General features: G+C 40.7%; 1 protein-coding gene across 1 annotated transcript in view; it reads right to left on the bottom strand.

Moving 5' to 3' along the window:
- The window catches only part of VPS8 (VPS8 subunit of CORVET complex), a 2,195,799-nt gene that overhangs the window by 801,609 nt on the left and 1,372,620 nt on the right, over positions 1-21,570 (bottom strand). The window contains exon 24 of the mRNA XM_044075401.1: positions 17,922-17,978. Within this exon, the coding sequence (XP_043931336.1) occupies positions 17,922-17,978 (57 nt within the window). The remainder of the gene's footprint in view (positions 1-17,921; positions 17,979-21,570) is intronic.

Raw genomic sequence — 21,570 nt, 5'->3', positions numbered from 1 at the left:
CTTACTACAAAAAATCTTCTAGTAAAATCACAAGATTATATCCTTAACACAAGGTATTATTTCCCAAATATCCCACAACAGTCACAGAAAAATGCACATTCTACAAAGAAAGGCCAATAAAACACCATTTGGAAAAGTGTACTGTGTGTGTGTATACACATGCGTGATGTATGAGACATGTTGTTAAGGGGGGCTGTTATGCTTTGGCAATCATCATTATGAACTACCAGAATTTTGATGCTCATTCACAAAATAAATGAACTATAATGTACACAAAGTAATACTTCTCCACAATCATTCATTCATTATTTCTCACATTACCCTCTTAATACAGTTGAGAGTAGCAGGGCAGTAGGAAGCTATCTTGGCAATTAGAGGGCATGGCAAAAGTCAAACAACTAATTCTGGATGGGGCAGCAGTCCATCTCAGGACATACACATGTTATACACATCTGTGGACAGTATGAGGGATTGTCAATTCATCTACAGCATGTTTCTGGAAAGGAGGGGGAAACCAGAACAGTAGGCAAAAGCCCATGAAGATAAAGAAATATTAGGCAGTTATACTCACTCTACAAACAAGTGCATAATGCATTCAGTGCTTATTCTGAGGCTATCTTTACATATTACAAGAAATTCTATTAATTTGCTCTTAGGCTTCACAGTGATGTCAAGATGAACCATATGTGCAAGTGAGGATAGGGAGGAACTTTTTAGTTAAATGGTGAGCAGCTTCTAAAAAGGCTGAAAAGTGAAAGTTCTTTACTTACAGTAATGAGAGATCTTTAAAGGAGGATGAGAATCTTTGGGAACCTTTAGGACTTAACTCCACAGACACTAGGACCACTCAGATGATAAAAACTTTCCCAGGCTGCCTGAATCAAACCCTTTTCTGTCATGTATCATGCATTTCATACTCACCACGTCTTCTTGCTATAGACAAAAGAAGAAAAAATGTTAATGAAAGAGAAAAGACTACATACAAGATACCTTAAACAGGAGAAGGGAGAAGGGTATATCACGGAAAATGGACTTTCTTCTTACAGATCATTCTGCTAAGTACTAAACTTTTGTATCTGATAAGACCATATTGGTATCTTCTAGGATCTTGGCTAGTTTTCTTGGATGGCCAGCATCATGGGAAATATCACAAACATCAGTAGCCCTAATGCAAGTCAAAAGAAGGAAAGGACTGGGAAAAATATCCAGTTTATAATGCCTCACAAAGGTGTTCTGTGATGACCAGGGTTGCAGCAGCCAAATAACATCAATATTGGCACTAGAAGCAGCTGGTAAAAAGTGCAATGGGAAGTTGCAGGCAAAGGCTTCCCCTGTTTACTGTGACAAAGGTAACAAAATTCAACATGATTAGTTAACCATAAAAACAAGAGTAAGCTTTAAAACTATTAAAAATGTAAACTTAGTAAAGAATACAATTAACTGGTCATTCTTGCAAAAAGGCATTGTTCTGATCGCAAAACCTGAGCTGTCTGTCTACTATCCATACAATGTTGAAGATAGCACAGGTGGGTCAACTGAGCGATTCAAATTAAAATAACTTTTGGCATGAAACATGACTTTGTTGTGAGCAGCATCCCATCCAGGTGAGAAAGAAAGTTGGACACTTGATAGAAAGGGCCTGCAATTTCCAAATTCCTGTTGGCAGAAGTAATGGCCACTAGCAGTATTTTAAGGACAGAAACTTCACGTCCACACGACCAGCTGTCTCAGAAATTGCTACACTGAGTTTTTCCAACAAAAATATAAATGGCGGAATCAGATCTCAAACATGAAGACTTTGGTGAACAGAACTATATAAAAAGGTTTTACTTACCATAATAGAGGCAAGCAAAGAGATGGCTAACCCAGAGTGAAAATTAAAAATAGCAGCCAATTATCCTTTTAAGGAAGACCAGGTGACAGCAGACACAAATATTTCAGGCAAACTTGAGAAGACCAAAGTAACACAAAATGAGAAAGAATTTATGACTATTATAAGCTCAAACAGAAGACAAGGCCTGTGTTTTTGAATGTTTTTTGAGTAGAATTTCCATAAGAGGAGGAAATGGTGGCACTAATCATCACTAAAAATGTGCGTCTGTTAATCATTAAAGGAACTGGGAAAGCCATGTCGTCAGTTTAAAGATTGAAGATCTGAGAGAGATTTGCTTGAAGGGTAAGAGAGAAGTGTATTACAAGGTCACACATACAGTTGCTTCTTAACAACAAAAATTAATCCGTGGGGGGGGGTACTAGGTTTGTATGAGACAGATGGGGGCTATGAGAATGACTTTAATGTTGAGACATATGGCTTTCTGAATGAAAGATTTAAATGTTCTGCTCGACTTTGGGTTATTTTTAGTAAAGGGTAAAAAACTTCATAATGCATTGCTAGGCTTCTAAAATTCTTCATGATCAACAGCCTTGTAAGTACCTGTGAATCTTATCATTAGAGGAAATGGGGGGATATAGGAGTCCCAGTTGTTCATATGGTACACCAGAGCACCCCTGTCCTAACCATCTAGGAGTATTAGTAAAAAGATGAGACAGTTACTGTCTGCTGAAGCTACCAACATATCATATGCTGATTTGCCCTGACGTGAAAAAACTTTGCAATGAGGTAGTCGGGGACAAACGATGAGACATGAAGAGAGTGGTTGAGCTGCCCACCATAGAATTTAACTCTCCTGTGATACAGATCACTATCAGAGAGTGGAGTGAAATGACTGTCCATGGTCAAACTCTCAGAGGTTTGGAACAAGTTCCTCTTTGCTGGCTGATATGAGTAGACCATTATAACATTAGAAAAACACTGCTGAGATAGAATTCACCACTGACTCTATTAACAAATAAAATTAGTTGATTGAGCGCTTTCTTCCCTTTACATACGGATTTCATCAGAATCAAAAAACAATCCCATTGACCTTCTTTTATACCATATGACTATGACATCATGATGACTTAATTAGTGTTTTTAAACTTCTTGACCAACAATATGAGACACTTTGACTCTGTTAAATATATATAAAAAACATAAAATACATGGGCTGGTTAAAAACTTCCTAAAAATGTTACAACAAACATGTTTACTACCTCTAAGTTCATTTTACATTTAAAACCTTTTTATTTAAAATAGGTTGGATTGAAATCACTTCGTTCAACCTAGGCAGTTGACCAGCTTGTAATTTGATTTGCCACCATGTTTCCCTCTCTTCTATGTGGCTACTATAGTCACCGCCTCTCGGTTGATGTGCCACTTTTTCTAAAATGGCAAAATTAAATTCAATAAAACTGTTACAACTTAAAGAATGTTTATATAAGGCATTATTCAAATTCTTTGTGGCAATTTGGTAAGTGTGTTCATAAATCCTGTCCCTTAGTCTTCTCTCCGTTTTTCCTACATAAAAAGAAGTGCAGGATTTACAAATAGCCAAGTAAACTATTCCTTTAGTTTGACAATTACCCTTAACCAAATTGACTTTGGATGATAAAATGTTGTTTATTATTATGTTTTCATTGGTGTAAATATATTTACATTGGGAACAACGTCCACATTTTTTAGTACCACCATATGTTTTTATTCTTTGTCAGTTTTCAAAGGTTTTTTTTAAATTAGGCCCCAATTTGTAAACAAAATTGGGTTTGTGTCCCCCTATAACCCATAATTTTTGATTATTTTTAAGAATAGAACAATTTCTGTTTATTATTTTTTCAACCTCTTGTGCTTTACTCCCATATGGTATTACCATAGCTTTTTCAAATCTAATGGTTTCAGATTCTCTTGTGGTTGTAACTTGTCCCATACCTTCATAATTACCTAACAGGGGCTTATATGTACTGCCCCATTCTCCCAAAACATATTCTTTGTACTCCTTAATCACCTTTTTTGGATAGCCCCTGTCCTCAAACAATTTGGAAACCTGAGTTAATTCGTCCTCGAGGTCCTCCCTTTCAGAGGTCATTCTTGCAACCCTGATCATTTGTCCCTTAATAATACTATTCTTTTGTTGATCGGGTGGTTGCTTGAGTATTCTAAATAAGAGTTACTAAAAGTAGGTTTCCTGTAAATTCTGGATCTAAATCCATTAGTTCCTTTCTCTATGTATGTGTCAAGATAGTTCAATCCTTTCTTATTATATGTGTATGTAAATTTGAAGAAACTTGTACTACCATTTAGATATAAAATTAATTCCTGAATTAAGTCTTCAGGGCCTTTCCATAAAATAAAGATATCGTCAAGAAATCTGACGTATAACTTCATGTACTTGTGGTATTGGCTATTAAAAACCTGATTTTGCTCCCATTGTAAAAGCACAAGATTAGCAAAAACGGGGGCACATAGCTACTCCTTTTGATTGCCTGTAGTATTCACCTTCGAATAAAATATAGTTGTTGTCCAACACTATCTCCATAAAGTCTACTATTAGTTCTTTTTTTGTTATTATTCAAGTGGGTGTTGTTATTAAGGCTCTCCAAAAAGTATTCAATTCCTTCTTTTTTAGGGATGCTAGAAAACAAGTTTACTACGTCAATTGTTAAAAAAGTGAAGTCATTTTCCCAAAAATTTCTTTTTTTACCTTAGTTAAGAAATCCCAGGAATCCTTCACTAAGTGTTCCCCATTTAATATCTGATGTTTTAACCAAAAGTCAATTGCAACCCCAAAGGGGTAGGTTTATGGAACCCCTTCCATCAATAATGGAATCAATAATAATTGCCATAGCCACTTTGCCCAGCTGAAGAGGTAAGATTCCTTGAGACAAAACGTCCTGAAAAACAACTATTTTCAAAAGAACTGATACAATTTCTACAGGGTTTATGTGAAACTGAGACTCCTGAGATAAGAAAGTATCCTGATCGGTCTACCTGCTGTAGCCTCCCACCCCACCATACAGTAGACACATCCTCAGGGACTGCCCCCAACACCATATAAGAAAGACACATATTTACTAATGCCTGAGAAAAATATAGCTAGTGTGTACTTCCACAAAGGAGTATGAGAAGAGTGGGCACTCTGAACAGTCCAGTCATTAGTGCTTCCCACACACTTAAGACAAGCTACACTTTTAGTGACTGTAAGTAAAACAAAGTCAAAATTCTCAGTCTACTGCACCAAAACTGTACTCTGACTTGTCCTCAGGTGAATCCTACCATGGAGGACCATAAAAACTGAAGACGCCATAAGGCTAAGTCCCTGATGGTACAGCCTGGAAGGAATGGATAGGTACAAGTACATGTTGTAGAGAAAGCATTTTATCCTGGCTCAGGAAAGTTTGACAAAGGAAAGCATCCAAGGAACAACCTATGAATGTCAGACACTGAAAGGGAAGTAAGTAAAATTTTGCGAGGTTCAATGTTATCTCCAGTGTGATTAACAGTTTAACCAGAAACTCCAATATGTTCACCACAGTGACTATAAATAGAGCAGAAAGGAGCCCAATTTCTAGCTAAAAGAAAATTTCTGTCTCCCTGTAGTCTCTGGTGAGTTACTACTATGTACAATTGGTAAATACACCAGGGTAAAATGTGAAATAGAAGGGGAGATCCTTTCATCTGTAATGACTGGCTCCAAACTAGAATTTCAGAAACCTCATGGCCTTGGAGACAATTCTGATGTGAGGGCTTCCTGTAGGGCCAAAGACTGCATATTTAATTTCTTTTAGAGAGACAAGTACAGGCTGCACCAACAACACTGACAATATTTCTATCGGGAAGAATTTATTTAGGCCAATGAGATTTAATACTGTCCTGAAGGTCATCTATCCTTTATGTCAACAAAGAGTCTGGAATAAAATCCTAAGCCTTTCTTCTCTGGTATGACCTCTTGGATGCCTCTTTTCCTTATGAGGCTCATCAACTCCATCCTTGCAACTTGCTTCTGATAGGCTGCAATGAGTGACAAGTGTAACAAAGGAATTCGGGGAAGGGGGGGGGGGTCCAGAAACTGTATTATCTCTCTTCTTTCCTTAACCAAACTTGGTAATCTTTTTCCAAACTTTCAAATGGTGGGGGACTCCATCTGTGACCTCCAAGTGGAACACTGTTGGGCTATGCCTCAGGACTTTTGTAGCTTGCCCAAGGCAGACCACAGCCACTTGGTGATCAATGAGAGCACCAAGCTTCAGTGACCCTATTTGGCAGTGCCTTTTTTCCCAGCCCTCACCTGCTACTGTTGAGGCCCACACATGAAGCTCTTCTGCATACTATTAAATGAACATTGTGAAAGATGGAATTTTATAACAAAAGCAGAGGGATTCTTGCTCTGCTGTTTTGAAGTTTGAAATACTGCTGACCTTCCTTGCCAAAACAGTAGTCCAGTGAATGGGGGGATTCAGAAAACTTGTCATGATGGCCTTGGCAAAGTCTGTAAAGTACAGCAAAAGGAATGCTGCTACATGGCCATGTCAAATCTTGCACCTTTCCCCATGTTACACAAAACATGGACCATGAGGATGCTCACATTTGAGGTGGTAGTGGCCTGGATCCTCAAATTTTTCTTCAACTGCCTATCCAATAATCCTTTAAAATACACTACGTTACACCTTTCATAATGCAGGTCCCATTGAAAATTTGCCACATGTAAGGTAGTTCACCTGTAATGAAATGATGGACATAAGAATGCACTTCCCAACTTATCTATCACTCTGAAATCCTTGTGTAGCGGATGGGCTGCTAGGATGTAAATGGTTGAAGCCTTTCACAGAGTTGCTGCAGACAGATGTTTTAGACTCCTCTTCAGTAGAAACAGAAGGCTGTTCTGACTGAGATACTTCAGAAGAGACAGATGACTCATTACACTGTGCATCTGCCTGGAAGAAAAGACACAGCCTAAGAGTAATGGGATTAGTACTTTTCACCACATCTCTGCTATGTCATGATTAAATTCTGCATATTGTGAATAACAAACAAGTGTTATGTGCAATTCTTAGACAAATTAAACAGCATGCCTGTTAAAGGGTGGAACTATATCACCATAAACATATTTCCATGTTTAGAGAACCTGTAGAAATTCCAAGGACTGCAACAGTGGTGAACTTTGAAGTCCAACTGTTATTGTGGGGGACACATACTAATTCTAAAATACTGCCTCTCAAGAGTATTCTCCCTAGTCTGAAGTACAGTGATCTCAGAGTTAGCACATGTAAATAGTAGGGGTGTGGAGGCTACAACTTCTCATGTCCCTGCAAAAATATTTTACAGATGCAACAACATTTGGAGCTCGATTCTTATGTTGAACTTGCAGTTTAATCTTTCGAAGTGTTATGAGTATCAGTATTAGGTTTCACACTTCCAACAGGATTGGATGTCATGAGATGAAAGGGCGTAGACCCATTGATGCATAAGCAAAGAAAATTTAACAAATCTGTAATCTTCACTACCAAAGGAAGAATGAAAATAGATGAATACTGCTCAAATAAAACAAAGACAGGAATGAGTAAAATTTGTCAAAAGAACAGCCTGCAGCCATTTTCGTCAGACCTATCTCAGTATGGCAGGGAAGAACTAAGAAATGTGAGCTGTGTGCTGCATAAAAACAAGAGGCAGGTTTCAGGCATTCTGGGAGAGTGTTACCTATGGAGCAGCCCTAATGTCTGTAATGGCAACTCTGAAAGATTATTCAATGCAGCCTTATTCTTGTCAGATCCCATTCTTTACAGTTCGAGGAGTTATACGGATTCATAAATCAAACATAATACCAATTCTCCTCTCTAAGACGCAGAGATCAAACTGTGTGTTTATATGTGTGCATCTGTATTTTATATATATATATATATTTTTTTTTTTTTGCTTTTTGCAAGGAGTACATTTAAAAACTTCATTATCACTACCCTTTTCATCCTATTTTCAACATTTCAACATGGGGTTGGGGTGTCCTGTTAATCACCATCTCTGTTAATTCAGTGTCACTCTCCTATCTTCTTCAACAGTCATGCCTGATTGTCACAAGTCTTTTGTCATACAATCCATCCATCTCTTTTTGGCCACCCTTGTTTCCTCTTGCCATCTTCCTGTTTATCCCAAATATTTTTCAGAATGTCTTCTGCTTTCTTGCTGTGCCCAAACCGCAGTAATCTGTTCTCTTTGACTTTCTCTGCAATTGGAGCTATTAGGGCTTTTGCTCAGATGTCATTTCTTCATCTGTCCCACATTCTATATCCTACCACCAGTATCAGTCACTTCAATTCCATGACCACTATCTTTGTCAACTGCAATGTCTTCATTGTCCAGGTTTCTGTACCATACAGTAATACTTGTCAAACCACAGTTTTGTATACCTTACTTTTAATTTTTTTTTGGCATTTCTCTCACACACTACCCTCAGACATACTTTGCCAGTTAGCTGAAGACCCTCTGATTTTAGCTTAGGCCTCCTGAGACTTCTGTTCTCCTCAACCGCTCCTCTCAGATACTTGAAGTTATTAACCTGATCCATTATTTTTCCTTCTAGCTCATTTCTCAGCTTCCAATTTGCCTCATTTGCTGCCACTATAATGGTCTCACCTGTACTCATTTCTTCCCATATGCCTTCAGGTTTACATTCCATTCCCATATTATTTGCTGAAGTTCTTATTCAGAGTCTGCCTTTAATGCAACATTGTTTGCATACAGCAACTCTGTTGGCCTGCCCCCTCAGACCGATTTGCTAATGTAGTCCCATCACCAGTATGAACAGCACTGCAGCTCAATTCTGATGCACACCCATTTCCACTCTAAGCCTGAACACTGTTTATACTTGTGTCATTGGCTCCTTGTACATTGTCTGTCTGCACTAAATCTACCAATATTTCTGAGACTTCAAACCATCGCAGGACTGCCCAAATCACTTTTCTTGGAAGCTTGTCATATACTTTCTCCAAGTCTAGGAATGTCCAGTTGGACTCTTTCCTCTTCTCTAGCCTCTTCTATCTGTCTCATTGCAAACATCAGGTCAACCGTGCTGCATCCTGATCCGAATCCAAACTGCTCATCAACCATCTTACTTTCTACTACACTGCATACACATTTATCACTCACCTTTCTCTAGAACTTTCATGCAATGTAACAGGAGTTTGATACCTCTTATACTTCCCAACAGCTGTGAATATCTCCTTTGCTCTTTCTTGTACATTGCCACTAGCGCGCTTATTATCTGGTCATCTGGAATACGCCTTTCTCTCCTCCCATGAGTACCACCTGGAGCTACTTCTCTCCTAACTCAACAAACATATTAATCATATCTTCAGCGACCTCCTCTGAAGCTGCTGCTTTTCTTGATTTCATTTTCTTTAGTGCTGTTCTTACTTCTTACAGAGTGGACTCTTCTTCCTCTTTCACTGTAGGCTGTGACTGAGGTAGTACACCTTCTGGGGGGGGGGGGGATTCTTCATTCAGAAGCTGCTGGAAGTACTCCTTCCATTTGCATTTGATGTCCTATGGACTGATGAAATAGTCATTGTTGGAATCCCTTTTGAAGGGTGTCTGATGACCATCTTCTTTATCTTTCTGTCTTTGCTTTGCAACCTTGTAGAGTTTATTTTTTTCCATCTACTGAGTCACTTTCCAGAAGCCTCTAATGTCTTGTTCTTTGTTAATGCAACTGCCTCTGCGTTAGCCAACCAGTATTCCTTCTTTACCCGGTCTGTCTTTTCTATCTCCCACTTTTTCCTGTACTCCTCCTTTCTTTCGATGACTTCCGGGACTTCTACATTCTACCAGCTTTCCTTATGTACCTTATTTCCATATCTGTCTCCACCACATATGTTTTCTATAGTACCCACACATGATGTTTCAAAGCACTGCTATTCGCTTCAACTATACCTATTTCCTCCTCTTCCTTAGGTGCTACTGCCCTAAGTACTTCTTTGAATGCTTGTGCTTTCTTTACAGTCAATTTCCAGGTCTTAAATCTAGTCCCTGTTGATCTTTAAGCTTTCTCTGAACATTGCTTGCAGCTGACTGTGGAAACCAGTAGTTTATGCTGTGGGCCAGCTGTTTCACTGGGGATGACTTTGCAGTAGTTGCTTTTCCCCAGTGTGGTTTCCTTACTAATAGGAAGTCTACCAGAGTTGCATTTTAGCCACTCTTGTAAGTGATCTTCTGATGGTCTCTCTTGCTGAACCATGTGTTGGCCACCATTAAGACATCTGCTGGACAAAAGTCTAGAATGGCATCTCCTTCTTTACTCCTGTTGTCCCACCCACCTTAACCCAGGCAGTCCTCACATCATTTTCGGTCTTCTCAGATATGTGTACTCAGGTCCCCTATTATCAACAGCAACTCATGTTGTCCTGCTTTATCTAGTGGATCCTACAACTGCTGCCTAAATGCAAAATTTTCTACATTATAACAACCCTGCTGTGGGGCCAAGTCCTATTCTTTACACTGGAATTTGAATGCCACGAGTCTGTCACTAATTCTGATGACATTCCTCACTGTCTTCTGAAACCTCTGTCTCACTACAATTCCTACATCATGTCTAGTTTGTCCACCCCAACCCCCATTCCCCACACTAAGAAGTAAACTTTGGATCCAAAGTCAAGTTGTCTTGCTGCACTACCCATCCATCTTGTCTCCTAGATACAGAGGATGTCCGCCTCTCCCTTACCATTATGTTATCCATTTCCAAGCTGTGTACAGGTAGTAGCAATCCTTAGTTCATGCTTGGCAGGTTGACTGGATTTTATGTCCAGTTTTTACTCATCAGAGCTATTCCAGGAACCCAGTCTGGGCAACTGGACACAGGCCAGTCAGTAACTTATTGACCTACAACTGCTGAGTTTTATGGTCGGTACACACTGGTCAAAAGGGGCATGCAGACCCCTCCCATTGTTAGCACTGACCCCTGGTATAGGTTGGAAAAGGCTGGATCCTTAACCCACTTTTTTACCTGCAAATACCCATGCCCATTTTTGGTAACATTACTTAATGCAACCAAATTACCTACAGCTAATTTTTTACATTATCAAGTGTCTAGCTCTGCCAGTTTTAAAATATTACCAACACAACTTCCTACAGTAAATATATGTATGCATGCATTAAGACACAATGGGGTCTATATGGTACAAACATTACTGCATTTCCCCCTGGGGTACACTGAGGCACAAGCCCAAAGTGTGACTACCTTACAACCCCTTGACATGCAGTGATATCTGTACCATGCTCACCCTCAAGTACCACACTGCAGCTACAAAACAACAATCTACTTTTTTTTTCAGTCTGAATTTTACATTTAGTAGATTATGTATGACAATTATATGCTCTGTACGGTATTTTACTGTAAAATACATCCTTTGCCCATTTTAACTAACTCATAACTAAATGTGGAACTTTGGTCTACATTTTTAAGGGTAGTCATTTAAGGGACCCCTCCATCAAACTGTTGTGTAATGTTCCACAGTCCAATTTATAAAGAGTTGCTAACAATACACAACACCAAAAGTGAGTTCTTGCAGATGAATGAGTCCAGATGAGAACACAACAGCTACACAATGCTTCACAAATATGTACACTGCTTTCCAGGTAACACCATCAAATATATTTGACTGAGTAATCAATTTGGTGGCAAGTTCAAGAAATAAAAAGACATCTGAACACAGTATTGGCCATCATACTTTTTAAGTTGATTAAGTTGATAACATGTTTGTTACACCTTAAAAATATTCACAAGAGTAACCATTTTGGTGCAAGTCCCAAGAAAGTACAGTTGTATACACTTACCATAAATGCAGAATGTTCGAGTGTATTCACTGTTGCAGTCCTAACATATGGGTTATCCGGCTCCCGGTATACGATGTCGGCTGCCGTCGGCTGTACAAATGTCAGAACGTCGGGTATAAAGGGAGACAGCCGACACCATTTCCTCAGTTTTTCTTGCCTTAACTGTCAGGAACCCCCAAAAGAAGGCTAACCCAGGAAGGAAGCATCCTGGAAACATGCCATCCAAAAAATAAAATATCTAGTCTGTGCCTTAGGAAAAAAAGGAGGAATGGAGGGTGGGAAACTAGGACTGCAACAGTGAATACACTCGAACATCTGCATTTATGGTAAGTGTACACAACTGTACTATGTTTTTCATGTTTCACTGTTGCAGTCCTAACATATGGGTTGATTCCCAAAAGCCCAGGAAAACAAAACAAAGGGGGGGGATCACAGATTAAGGGTTGGTAAGGAGGCCTTGCAGAACTGCAGAGGCAAAACCAGCACTGAATTTAGAAAACAAAGGTAGATTGTAATGCTTTGTGAAAGTATGGACAGAAGACCAAGTAGCTGCTTCTAGAATGTCCTTAGTAGGCACACCTCTCTAAACAGCTGCAGAGGTAGAGGCTGCTCTAGTAGAATGGGTCCTAATACCCTGAGGGGGAACCTTCCCATGCTGCAGGTAACAAAAGTGAATACAATGAGCAATCCATTTGGAGATAGTTTGTTTCGAAATAGCTTTACCCTGAGCCCCAGGAGTAAAACTAACCAACTGCTCAGACTTCCTTTCCCCTTTATTCTGGGGATTACTGAAAATGTAGGCAGGTGAATAGACTGGTTAAGGGTCAGACTGGAAACCTCCTTAGGCATAAAGGAGGACTTAGTTCTCAGAGAAACCCGATCTGTATGAAAAATAATGAAGGTTCTACTGCCATTAAGGCTTGCAGTTCCGAAACCCTTCTGGGAGAATTAATAGCCAAAAGAAAAGCAATCTTCCAGGAGAGAAACTTTATATCTGCAGAGGCAGCTGGTTCAAAGGGAGATAGAGTAAGCTTCTCCAGGACAAAACTAAGATCCCAAGCAGAAGTAGGAGCTCTTCTGGGAGGTCTAAGATTGCTAGCTCCCCTCAGGAACTGCTTCATCAAGGGGTGAGAAAAAATGGGTTGAACAAAAGAACAATGAGCAGAAATTGCTTAAGCATGAATCTTGATTGAAGAAAAGGAAAGGCCACCATTAAGCAAGCCTGCTAGATAATCAAGAATGAGGGAATAGAAGGATGAGAAGACTCTTCTTCTTTAGCCTGCATCCAAGAGCAAAATCTCTTCCATTTATCTGCATAGGATTTCCTGGTGCTAGGCCTCCTGGCCACATGAAGAACTTCAACCACCTGCTGGGAAAGACTTAAAGTATTAGCCAGGCAGTTAAATGCAGAGTTTGAAGATGAGGATGAAGAAACTATCCCCCTTCCTGAACCAACAGATCTGGTACCAGGGGAAGATGCCAAGGCTGAGCTTGGGAAAGGCTGCGAAGAAGAGGATACCAATGTTGCCTGGGCCAGTCTGGTGCTATAAGAATAGTCTTTGATTTTTCTTCCCTTATCTTTAGCAGCACTCTGGGAAGAAGAGGCAGAGGAGGGAAGGCATAAATTGGGAGTTGTGTCCATGGGAAGGACAAAGCGTCCACATTCCAAGCTTTGTTGTGAAACTTCCTGGTGCAGAAGGCTGGAAGGAGATGATTGGTGTGAAAGTAGAAAAGATCCACTTGTGGAGTGCCCCAATGCTGAATGATGCGATGGAAGATGATCTTGTTCAGTTGCCACTCGTGAGGATCTAGAGCATGTCTGCTCAATTGATCCGCCAAGGAGTTTAGCTTCCCTGGAAGATACTGGGCTATTAGATGTAAGCCCATGGAAACTGCTAAGGACCATAGTCTCATGCTGTGTCTGCACAAGGGGTAAGAGTGAGTCCCCCCTGCTTGTTGATGTACCACATGACTGTGGTATTGTCTGTCTTGATCAGAAGAGTCCCAGGGTAGACTAGGTCCTTGAAAGCCAGCAAGGCCTGCTGCACTGCCATCAATTCTTTCAAGTTTATGTGCAGATGAATCTGCTGAGTGCCCCAGGCCCCCTGTATGCCCCTGCCTTCCAGATGTGCTCTCCATGCATAATCTGAGGCGTCTGTGGTGAGAGTCTGGCTGGCAGGTGGTGGGCGGAAAGGTAGAACCCTTGTTCTGAGAATAGGCTGTCGCCCACTGGAGAAACTCCATTTGTAGACAGGGAATTAGAGGAAGAATCAAGTCTAAGTCCTCTGTGTGTTGACACCAAAGGTTCTTGAGGTACCACTGACGTTTTCTCATATGCAGCCTTACATATGGGATCATCAGCATACATGAAGCCATGAACCTCAGTGCTTGCAGGAATTGCCTTGCAGAGAGCTGGGTCATGCTTGCCAAGTTCTTGAAGTAAGCCAAAATGTCTTCTTGTGCCTCTTGAGGGAGGAATACCATCTGGGTGGCTGTATTCAGACTTGGTCCCAGGAAAACAATCTCCCTTGTAGGAACCAACTTTGACTTCTTTTCGTTGACAGTGTAACCCAAAGAGGTGAGAATGTTCTTCACGAAGTCCAAATCCTTTTTTACTTGTTCTGGGGAGTTTGCTTGAATGAGACAGTCGTCCAGGTAAGGATAAATGTGAATGTTTCTCTGCCTGCAAAAAGCAATGACTGGTGCCACACACTTCATGAAAACTCTGGGAGCAGTAGATAAGCCAAAGGGCAGTGCAGAGAATTGAAAGTGTTGCTCCCCAGCCCTGAAACAAAGTAACTGTCTGCAACTTTCCCTTAGTGGAATACGCAGATAAGCCTCCTTGAGATCCAAAGTTACCAGCCATGAATCCTTGCCCAGCATTGGCAGTAACTGTTGAAGAGTGAGAATCTTGAATTTGGGAATCACCAGAAAAGTGCTTAGAACAGACAGATGCAGAATAGGGTGCCAGGTGCCCCCTTTTTTGGGTACCAGAAAAAGTCTGGAATAAAATCCTAGGCCTGCCTGAGATGCAGAAACTGGCTCTATAACACCCATAGTCAGTAGAGAAGAAATTTGAGTTCTACCTCTGCCCTGAGAGTTCTTGGTATATCTGGGTCCCCTTGTAGAACAGGGAAGGTGTGAAAATAAAACATGCAGCCTTGGTTTACTATACTGAGCACCCATTTGTCGTCTGTGACTAACCTATGAACCTATGGTGGACCATACCTCTGCAAACCTGGCTAACCTTCCCCCCAAAGGAAACCATGGACCCGTAGAAGTAGGCACAAGAAGGCCGGAGTCATTGAGAATGCTTGCTTTGGGAAGCTGGCTTAGAACTTCCCGATTTAGAAGAAGAATGCCACTGTTTAGCCTTTTGAGGGGCAGAAGACTGCCCTCTGGAAGATCTGAAACCCCTAGGCCTACAGCGACCCTGCTTGCCCAGGTTAGGGAAAGACCAATTCTTGGAAGGATAATGCCTACTAAACCGAGAAGGCTGAACCTGAAGGAATTCTTTAACAGCTTGCATAGATTTCACCTTATCCTCCAACCTCTTCAGTACCTCCTCAGCCTTGTTACCAAAAAGGTGGTCTTTGTGCAAAGGAACATCCAGCAATTTAGATTTAACAGGTTCAGAAAGAGGCTGATCCCTACGCCAAGCATGCCTTCTAATAACGGAACCAGTGGCTGCTGCTTTGCAGGAAGCCACCAAGGTGTCAAAACCACAATGTAGTGAATGCTTTATTAACTGGAGTGGCAGAAATTAGTAAATCTTGTAAATCTTTGTTCTCCAACATGAAGGATCATCCCCAAGTTTAGCCTTAATAACCTCCAAAGTATGCTGCTGATACTTAAGCATGTGAAAAAGACAATTCACAGATCTAATGGCAAGAGTTGTGGAGGTATAGACATTTTTACCCCACCTGTCCAAGGCCCTAGACTCCTTATCAGAAAGTACAGGGTTTTTAGCAGTAGTAGCCTTAACACCCTTGGGGCCTTGAGAAATAATCTCAGGATCAGCAGTAGGATTTTTGAAGAGAAATTGATGAGAATCAGGAACCCTATAATACCTATCAGGTTTTCTAGGGACAGGAGGAACAGAATTAGGAGTTAAAGAATTTTCCATGAAAACATCATCCACAACTTTCAAAACTGGAACAATGGCCAGAGGCTTATGCTGTGGCAAATCCAAAAATTCCCTGATTATATTCTTAAACCAAGGAAAATCCTGACTTTGCCATTTAAAGTGCTCCCTAAGGGTATTCTAAGTATCCCCAAAGGAAAAATCTTCTGGAGGGGAGGCTGAAGGGATACAGTCTTCAGCATCAGAATCCTGAAAGCCAGAAAAAAGTTGAGAATTTCCTTCTTCCCCAGCAGAAATACTGGAAACCTCAGAATATGAGACAGACAAAACATCAGGAGACAATTCCCTAGCCCTCTTGGAAGGGGGTGGTTGAGAGCCCCTAATAAGGGAAAGAAGATCACTAGCCATCTTTACCAACTGGGTCTGAGGCAAAGGAGGGGAGGCCGATGCTTGCTTGTGAGTAGATTTGCGGCTGGAAGGTTTGCTAGTAATCCAGAGGGACTCCGGAGGCCTAGCAACTGCAGAAGTCTGAATTAAGGTAGTCAGTCTGGCTCTGGTCTGATGTCTAAGAGAAGAGGCGTCAGAAGCTGGTGCCTGCATAGCGGCTCCGGACCCATCTGAGGCGGTGACAGGAGGGGGGGTCAAAAGACGAAATAGCAGCCTGCGGCATGGAGGACAACATAAAGGTCTCGGCAGAGGCCTGCGGCTGAAAATCTGCGGACTGCAGGGGCTGCAAAAGTGCCTCACTGATCACCAATTTCACCGGTGCGTCATCAGCAGATTTAACCCTAGGCCAGTCGCGGTCCTTGTCCTTGCGTTTCCTAGGTACATCGGAAGTCGGGAGACCAGAAGACGCTACACCAACGAACTTAGGCCAGACTCTGAAACGCTTACGCAAAATCTTAGCTCAATGGCGTATGGTAAGTGGGTTGAAGGAAGCACAGAGATCACAATTAGGGACGTCGTGCTCAAGGCCCAAACAAGTTATATAATAAGAATGAAAATCACTGTGCGGAATCTGTTTTCCACAGGCAAGACAATTATTAGCTTTATCTGACATTCTTTAAAGCAAGAAAAGAGGGTCCCCAACAAGGTACTTATCTCTGGGCGTCTTCACCTTGGTAGTCGGAATGTAAAAAGAAGGTAAATGGCCAACCAGCACAAGTGTGAATTGCATCTGCTTCGGGCTCCGCGGCAAGAAAGACTGAGGAAATGGCGTCGGCTGCCTCCCTTTATACCTGACGTTCTGACAGCAGTTTTACAGCCCACGTCATATACTGAGGACTCTGGTATTCTGGCCAACTGAGGGCTACCAGGAGCCGGATAACCCATATGTTAGGTCTGCAACAGTGAAACATGAAGAACATCTGGAAAAAAGAAACATACAGAAGTAGTAATGTTCTCCCACCCTATCATTTTTCTTGGTTAGCTGGAGGTATCATTTTTGCTCTGTTTAACTGTGTTTCTGTGGTAATTTCTGTGCATGTTTTATTTGTATTTAGATATGTTTTTGTACTCATGCAGTGTTTTACTTTGTGTACTGACATCTTCAAATTTGTCTCAGAGGTGAAATAATAATGGGCCTTTGCGTGTGTGTATGCAACAGGACTCCTAGCTTACTGTCTGCTTTCTGTTTCTATGATGATGGCTACATTTTTTTTCCGTCTCTAGCATTTAGGCTTTCGGTTTAGTTAAGAGATTTTTACTTACTGGATATTGTTTAATGTTATGATAAGGCAATGTACTTATTACTTTTTACTCATAGTAATATATCAGAGTTGGGGATGTGTATTTCTACTGTGTTATGTTTTTCTTTTGATTTACTGTTTATTCAGCGAGAGAAAGAGGACAGAATTTCTGCATTTGACAAATTTTCCTTCCAAAATCGCCATTCAAAAAGGTATAGATTACTGTTTGGACATGAAGAAGCTCTAATACATTGTGCTGCGTTACCAGTCTTGTTAACAGTCTCTTCTGGATGTAATTTGAGATGCTTCCAACTTTCTTCCCCTCCTAACAGTTTCAATGAAGACACTTTTGATCACCTTATAAACTTAACTGTGACACACTTCTAAGACAACGTTTGGGAAATGCCAAGATTAACTAGCAAATAAAACTATGAAACAGTGATCACTGCTTTACCTGCTGTCGTTCTGCATGTCGGGAATCATCATCTGGACAACACAAAAATTCAAGGACCTGTTGTCAGCAAATGAAACAACAATGAAACATTCAACAAATTAACATCTGCACAACACCTTTACAGAATAAAATGCTAATCACAAGTAATTATTTAATTATGCTTATTTACAAGGGTAGTGTGAAATGATTGTAATTAATTTCAGGCATAACTCACGTGAATACAATCACAGAAAATACAGATCATTCAGGTAGCAAATTACATTACTGAGAAAAAAGGAAATTTCACAAATATGTACAAAGGAAATAAAGCCGACAAAAAAAATCATCATTTTAAGGAACAATTTTATAGAGTGAAATATTAATGACCAGAAGCAATAAACCTTCTGTGTTACACAATTTCCATATTACTACAGGTACAGAAAGGTACTACCATAGCTGACCAAGCAGGAATAGGAATGTCAAAACAAGACAAACAGATTGACATAGGGATGCTTTAAGAATGTGTCAACTGAGCTATTATTGATCACAACAGCTAAGATTTTCTTAAGAGTGAGAAGTGAAGCCCAAAATGTGAAACACTTTTACCATTTCATCAAAGCATGCCTCCTCCACTTCACATGTCTAAAGAGCAAATGCAGAATTAGAATGAAATCATAAAATAAGTTTACTACAGGTGTACTGTTTTCACTTTGATACCTGTTTTAATCATTTTTTTGGTCCCACCTCGTGCATGCTGACCATAAGACTTCTCACTGACTTCACCACTAGTGTGACCACCATTAGGGCAGCTATCAGGGGTGCTCTTTTTCTTTTGTTTTTAGCAGTACTACTTCCCTTTTCATGCCCTGTTAAATAGAGAAAGGCTGGGTATGCAGTGAAAAAAAGAAGGTGAAAGCACTTGCCTTTTAAGTTGCATACCAAGACGGAGCCCTACCCACTCTTACAAGCATACATCCCTTGTCAGGCCTCTAGTATCCAAAGGAGATCGCTGTACACGGACTAAACACAATGTCACCCTCCCCATCTGGAAAAGCAAATAGGCAAACCCCATAATTTCTATTCCAACCAGCCAGACCAATTCCTCCAGTGTCCAGGGTACTAATCAAGCCAAAGTTAACCAGTGTAGAGTCTGGGCCCTATCTATCCCTCTGTGCCAATACCAAACTTTATTTTAAATTCTAATGTCTGAATATATTCTACATCATTAAAACCAGAGATGAGACACAGCACCTCCAAAGGAAGTGAGGAGAACAAGTACCTCTGGACTGCAATTTCCCAAATCCACAAATGATCACAGGCATTCTGTCTTACGTATGTATACAATGATCAAAGTGAAAATGTGTGAAAAAAATGCACATAATCAAGCACATGGCATGAACTTTGGAGATGAATTACCCCTACTCCTCACTATATTCTTGTAACAGTTCCTTTCCTGAAAAATGCACTTTTGTAAGCTTCTAGAGAAAATGAAAAATTAAAGCTGCAACATTACTGCAACATTTTATTCTTACTGTAGATTATTTCTCAGATTGTTCATTTTTGACATGTGCAGAACTTGCAGGTAATATGAGTCCATTTCTCAGACTGTGATTTTTGGTGTGTGCAAGTACTTGTAGCCATATTTATTTGTTAAACTCCTTAAGTATGAATCTCTTTCAGAGGCAGCTAGGGAGAACTGTAAGTCAAAGTCAGTTACACAGTGGCCAAATGGAGACTATGGAAATCAAACCCAACGATACAGAATGAAACTCATTATATTTAATCATTTAGACTAACCAGACTAGCATGATGACACATCATCACACACACATATACATTTATATATATACATATACACATCATCATCATCACATTATACACACTGATGCATCATCAGATGACATTTGAACGACTCCAGTGATCCATGACATGACCTCAAACAACATAAACAATCCTCAAACAAACAACAAAGGATCATCTAAACGATCAAACCAGCCATATTAAAAATTTTAATAAAATGTATAAAGTCCCATAATCCTCACATTCCTGTTATCTGAGAGATATAGATATGAGATGAGACATATGAGATGAGAGAGACAGCGAGAGAGAGGAGCAGAGTGAGAGAAAGAGATGGAAAGACAAAGATGAGAGACAGGAGAGAGAGACAGAGAGAAAGACAAAGACAAAAAAAAAAAGAGAGACACAGACACACACACAGACACACACATAACCCAGACAGACAAGGAGGACACACAGTGGAAGAAAATGCCGACCACACAGGCATGGAAGGACAGGAAGGACACCACAGTGAGACACAGAAAAAGGAAAGGAAGAAAGAAAGGAGGAAGAGACAGGAAGACACGGAGGAATACGGAGGAAGGAAAGATGGACAAGGGAGGAATGGAAACATAATGGACACAAGGAAAAGAAATGGAAGGAAGGAAAGGAAATGGAAATGGAGGAAAGAAAGGAGAGAGAGAGAGAGAGAGGAAAGAGAGTGGAGGAATGGAAGATGAGAGAGAGAGAGAGAGAGAAAAAGACAAAAAAGAAAGAGAGGCAGGAGCCGAACGGATAACATGGAGCCGACCCACACACATAATGGACACGAGACAAGGAGTGAGGACACAGACACAAGGAAAAGATAAATGGACACGGATGGAAGACACAGCACGAGAAGGACCACAGGAAGGATCCCAGAAAGGAATATGGACCAAGGAGGCAGGCAGAGAGACAGACAGGAGGAGGCAGAGACAGACAGAGGAAAAAGACAGGAGGAGGAGGAAAGGAGGAGGAGGAAAGAGAGAAAGAAAGAGAGGAGAGGAAAGGAGAGAGAGAGAGAGAAGAGAGGAAAGAGAGGAAAGAGGAAAGAAAAGAGGAAAGAGGAAAGAGGAAGAGGAGGAGAGGAAAGAGAGGAGAGAGGAGGGAGAGGAGAGAGAGGAGAGAGGAGAGAAAGGAGAGAGAGGAGAAAGAGGAGAGAGAGAGAGAGAGAGAGAGTCACATACACATCATTAGCTATAAGCATAGAGCATATATATATATATACACACACACATATATATATAGATATATATATATATGCATATACATATATACACACATATATATACATATAACACATATATACACATATATACACATCACACACAGCAGCAGCAGGCACACACAGGCACACAGAGAGAGAGAGACAAGGAAGGAAAGGAGGTGGAAAGAAGGAGGAAGGAAAGGAAGGAAGAAGGAAAGGAAATATACAGCACAGCAGTGAGACACACATACGCACAGACACACACACACAGACACGGAAAATATAAAATACAGACACACACAGGAAGGACACTGGACACACAGACAACACACACACACAGAATGGAAGGAGGTGGACACATGGAATGGACAGGAGAAAATACACAGAGAATATGGAGGTGGAGACACAGTGGCCCAGCCACAGTGGACACACACAGGAGGACACAGGCACATGAAGAGAAGGAAGACAGAGTGGACACATGAAGAGGAGGAAAGAAATGGAAAGGAAGGAATAAGGAAGGATGGACACAAATATGGGGAAGGAAGGAAACAGTGGATAGATGAAAATACAGAAGACAGTGGAGAAAAGGAGATGGGGGAAAGAAATAGCAGGAAGGAAGGGAAGGATGGAAGTGGATTGGACCCCAGC

Source organism: Protopterus annectens, chromosome 6.part1 (genome assembly GCF_019279795.1).
Source record: "Protopterus annectens isolate FY-2018-M chromosome 6.part1, PAN1.0, whole genome shotgun sequence".
NCBI lineage: Eukaryota > Metazoa > Chordata > Ceratodontiformes > Protopteridae > Protopterus > Protopterus annectens.
This window is presented reverse-complemented; position numbering and strand designations above follow the sequence as displayed.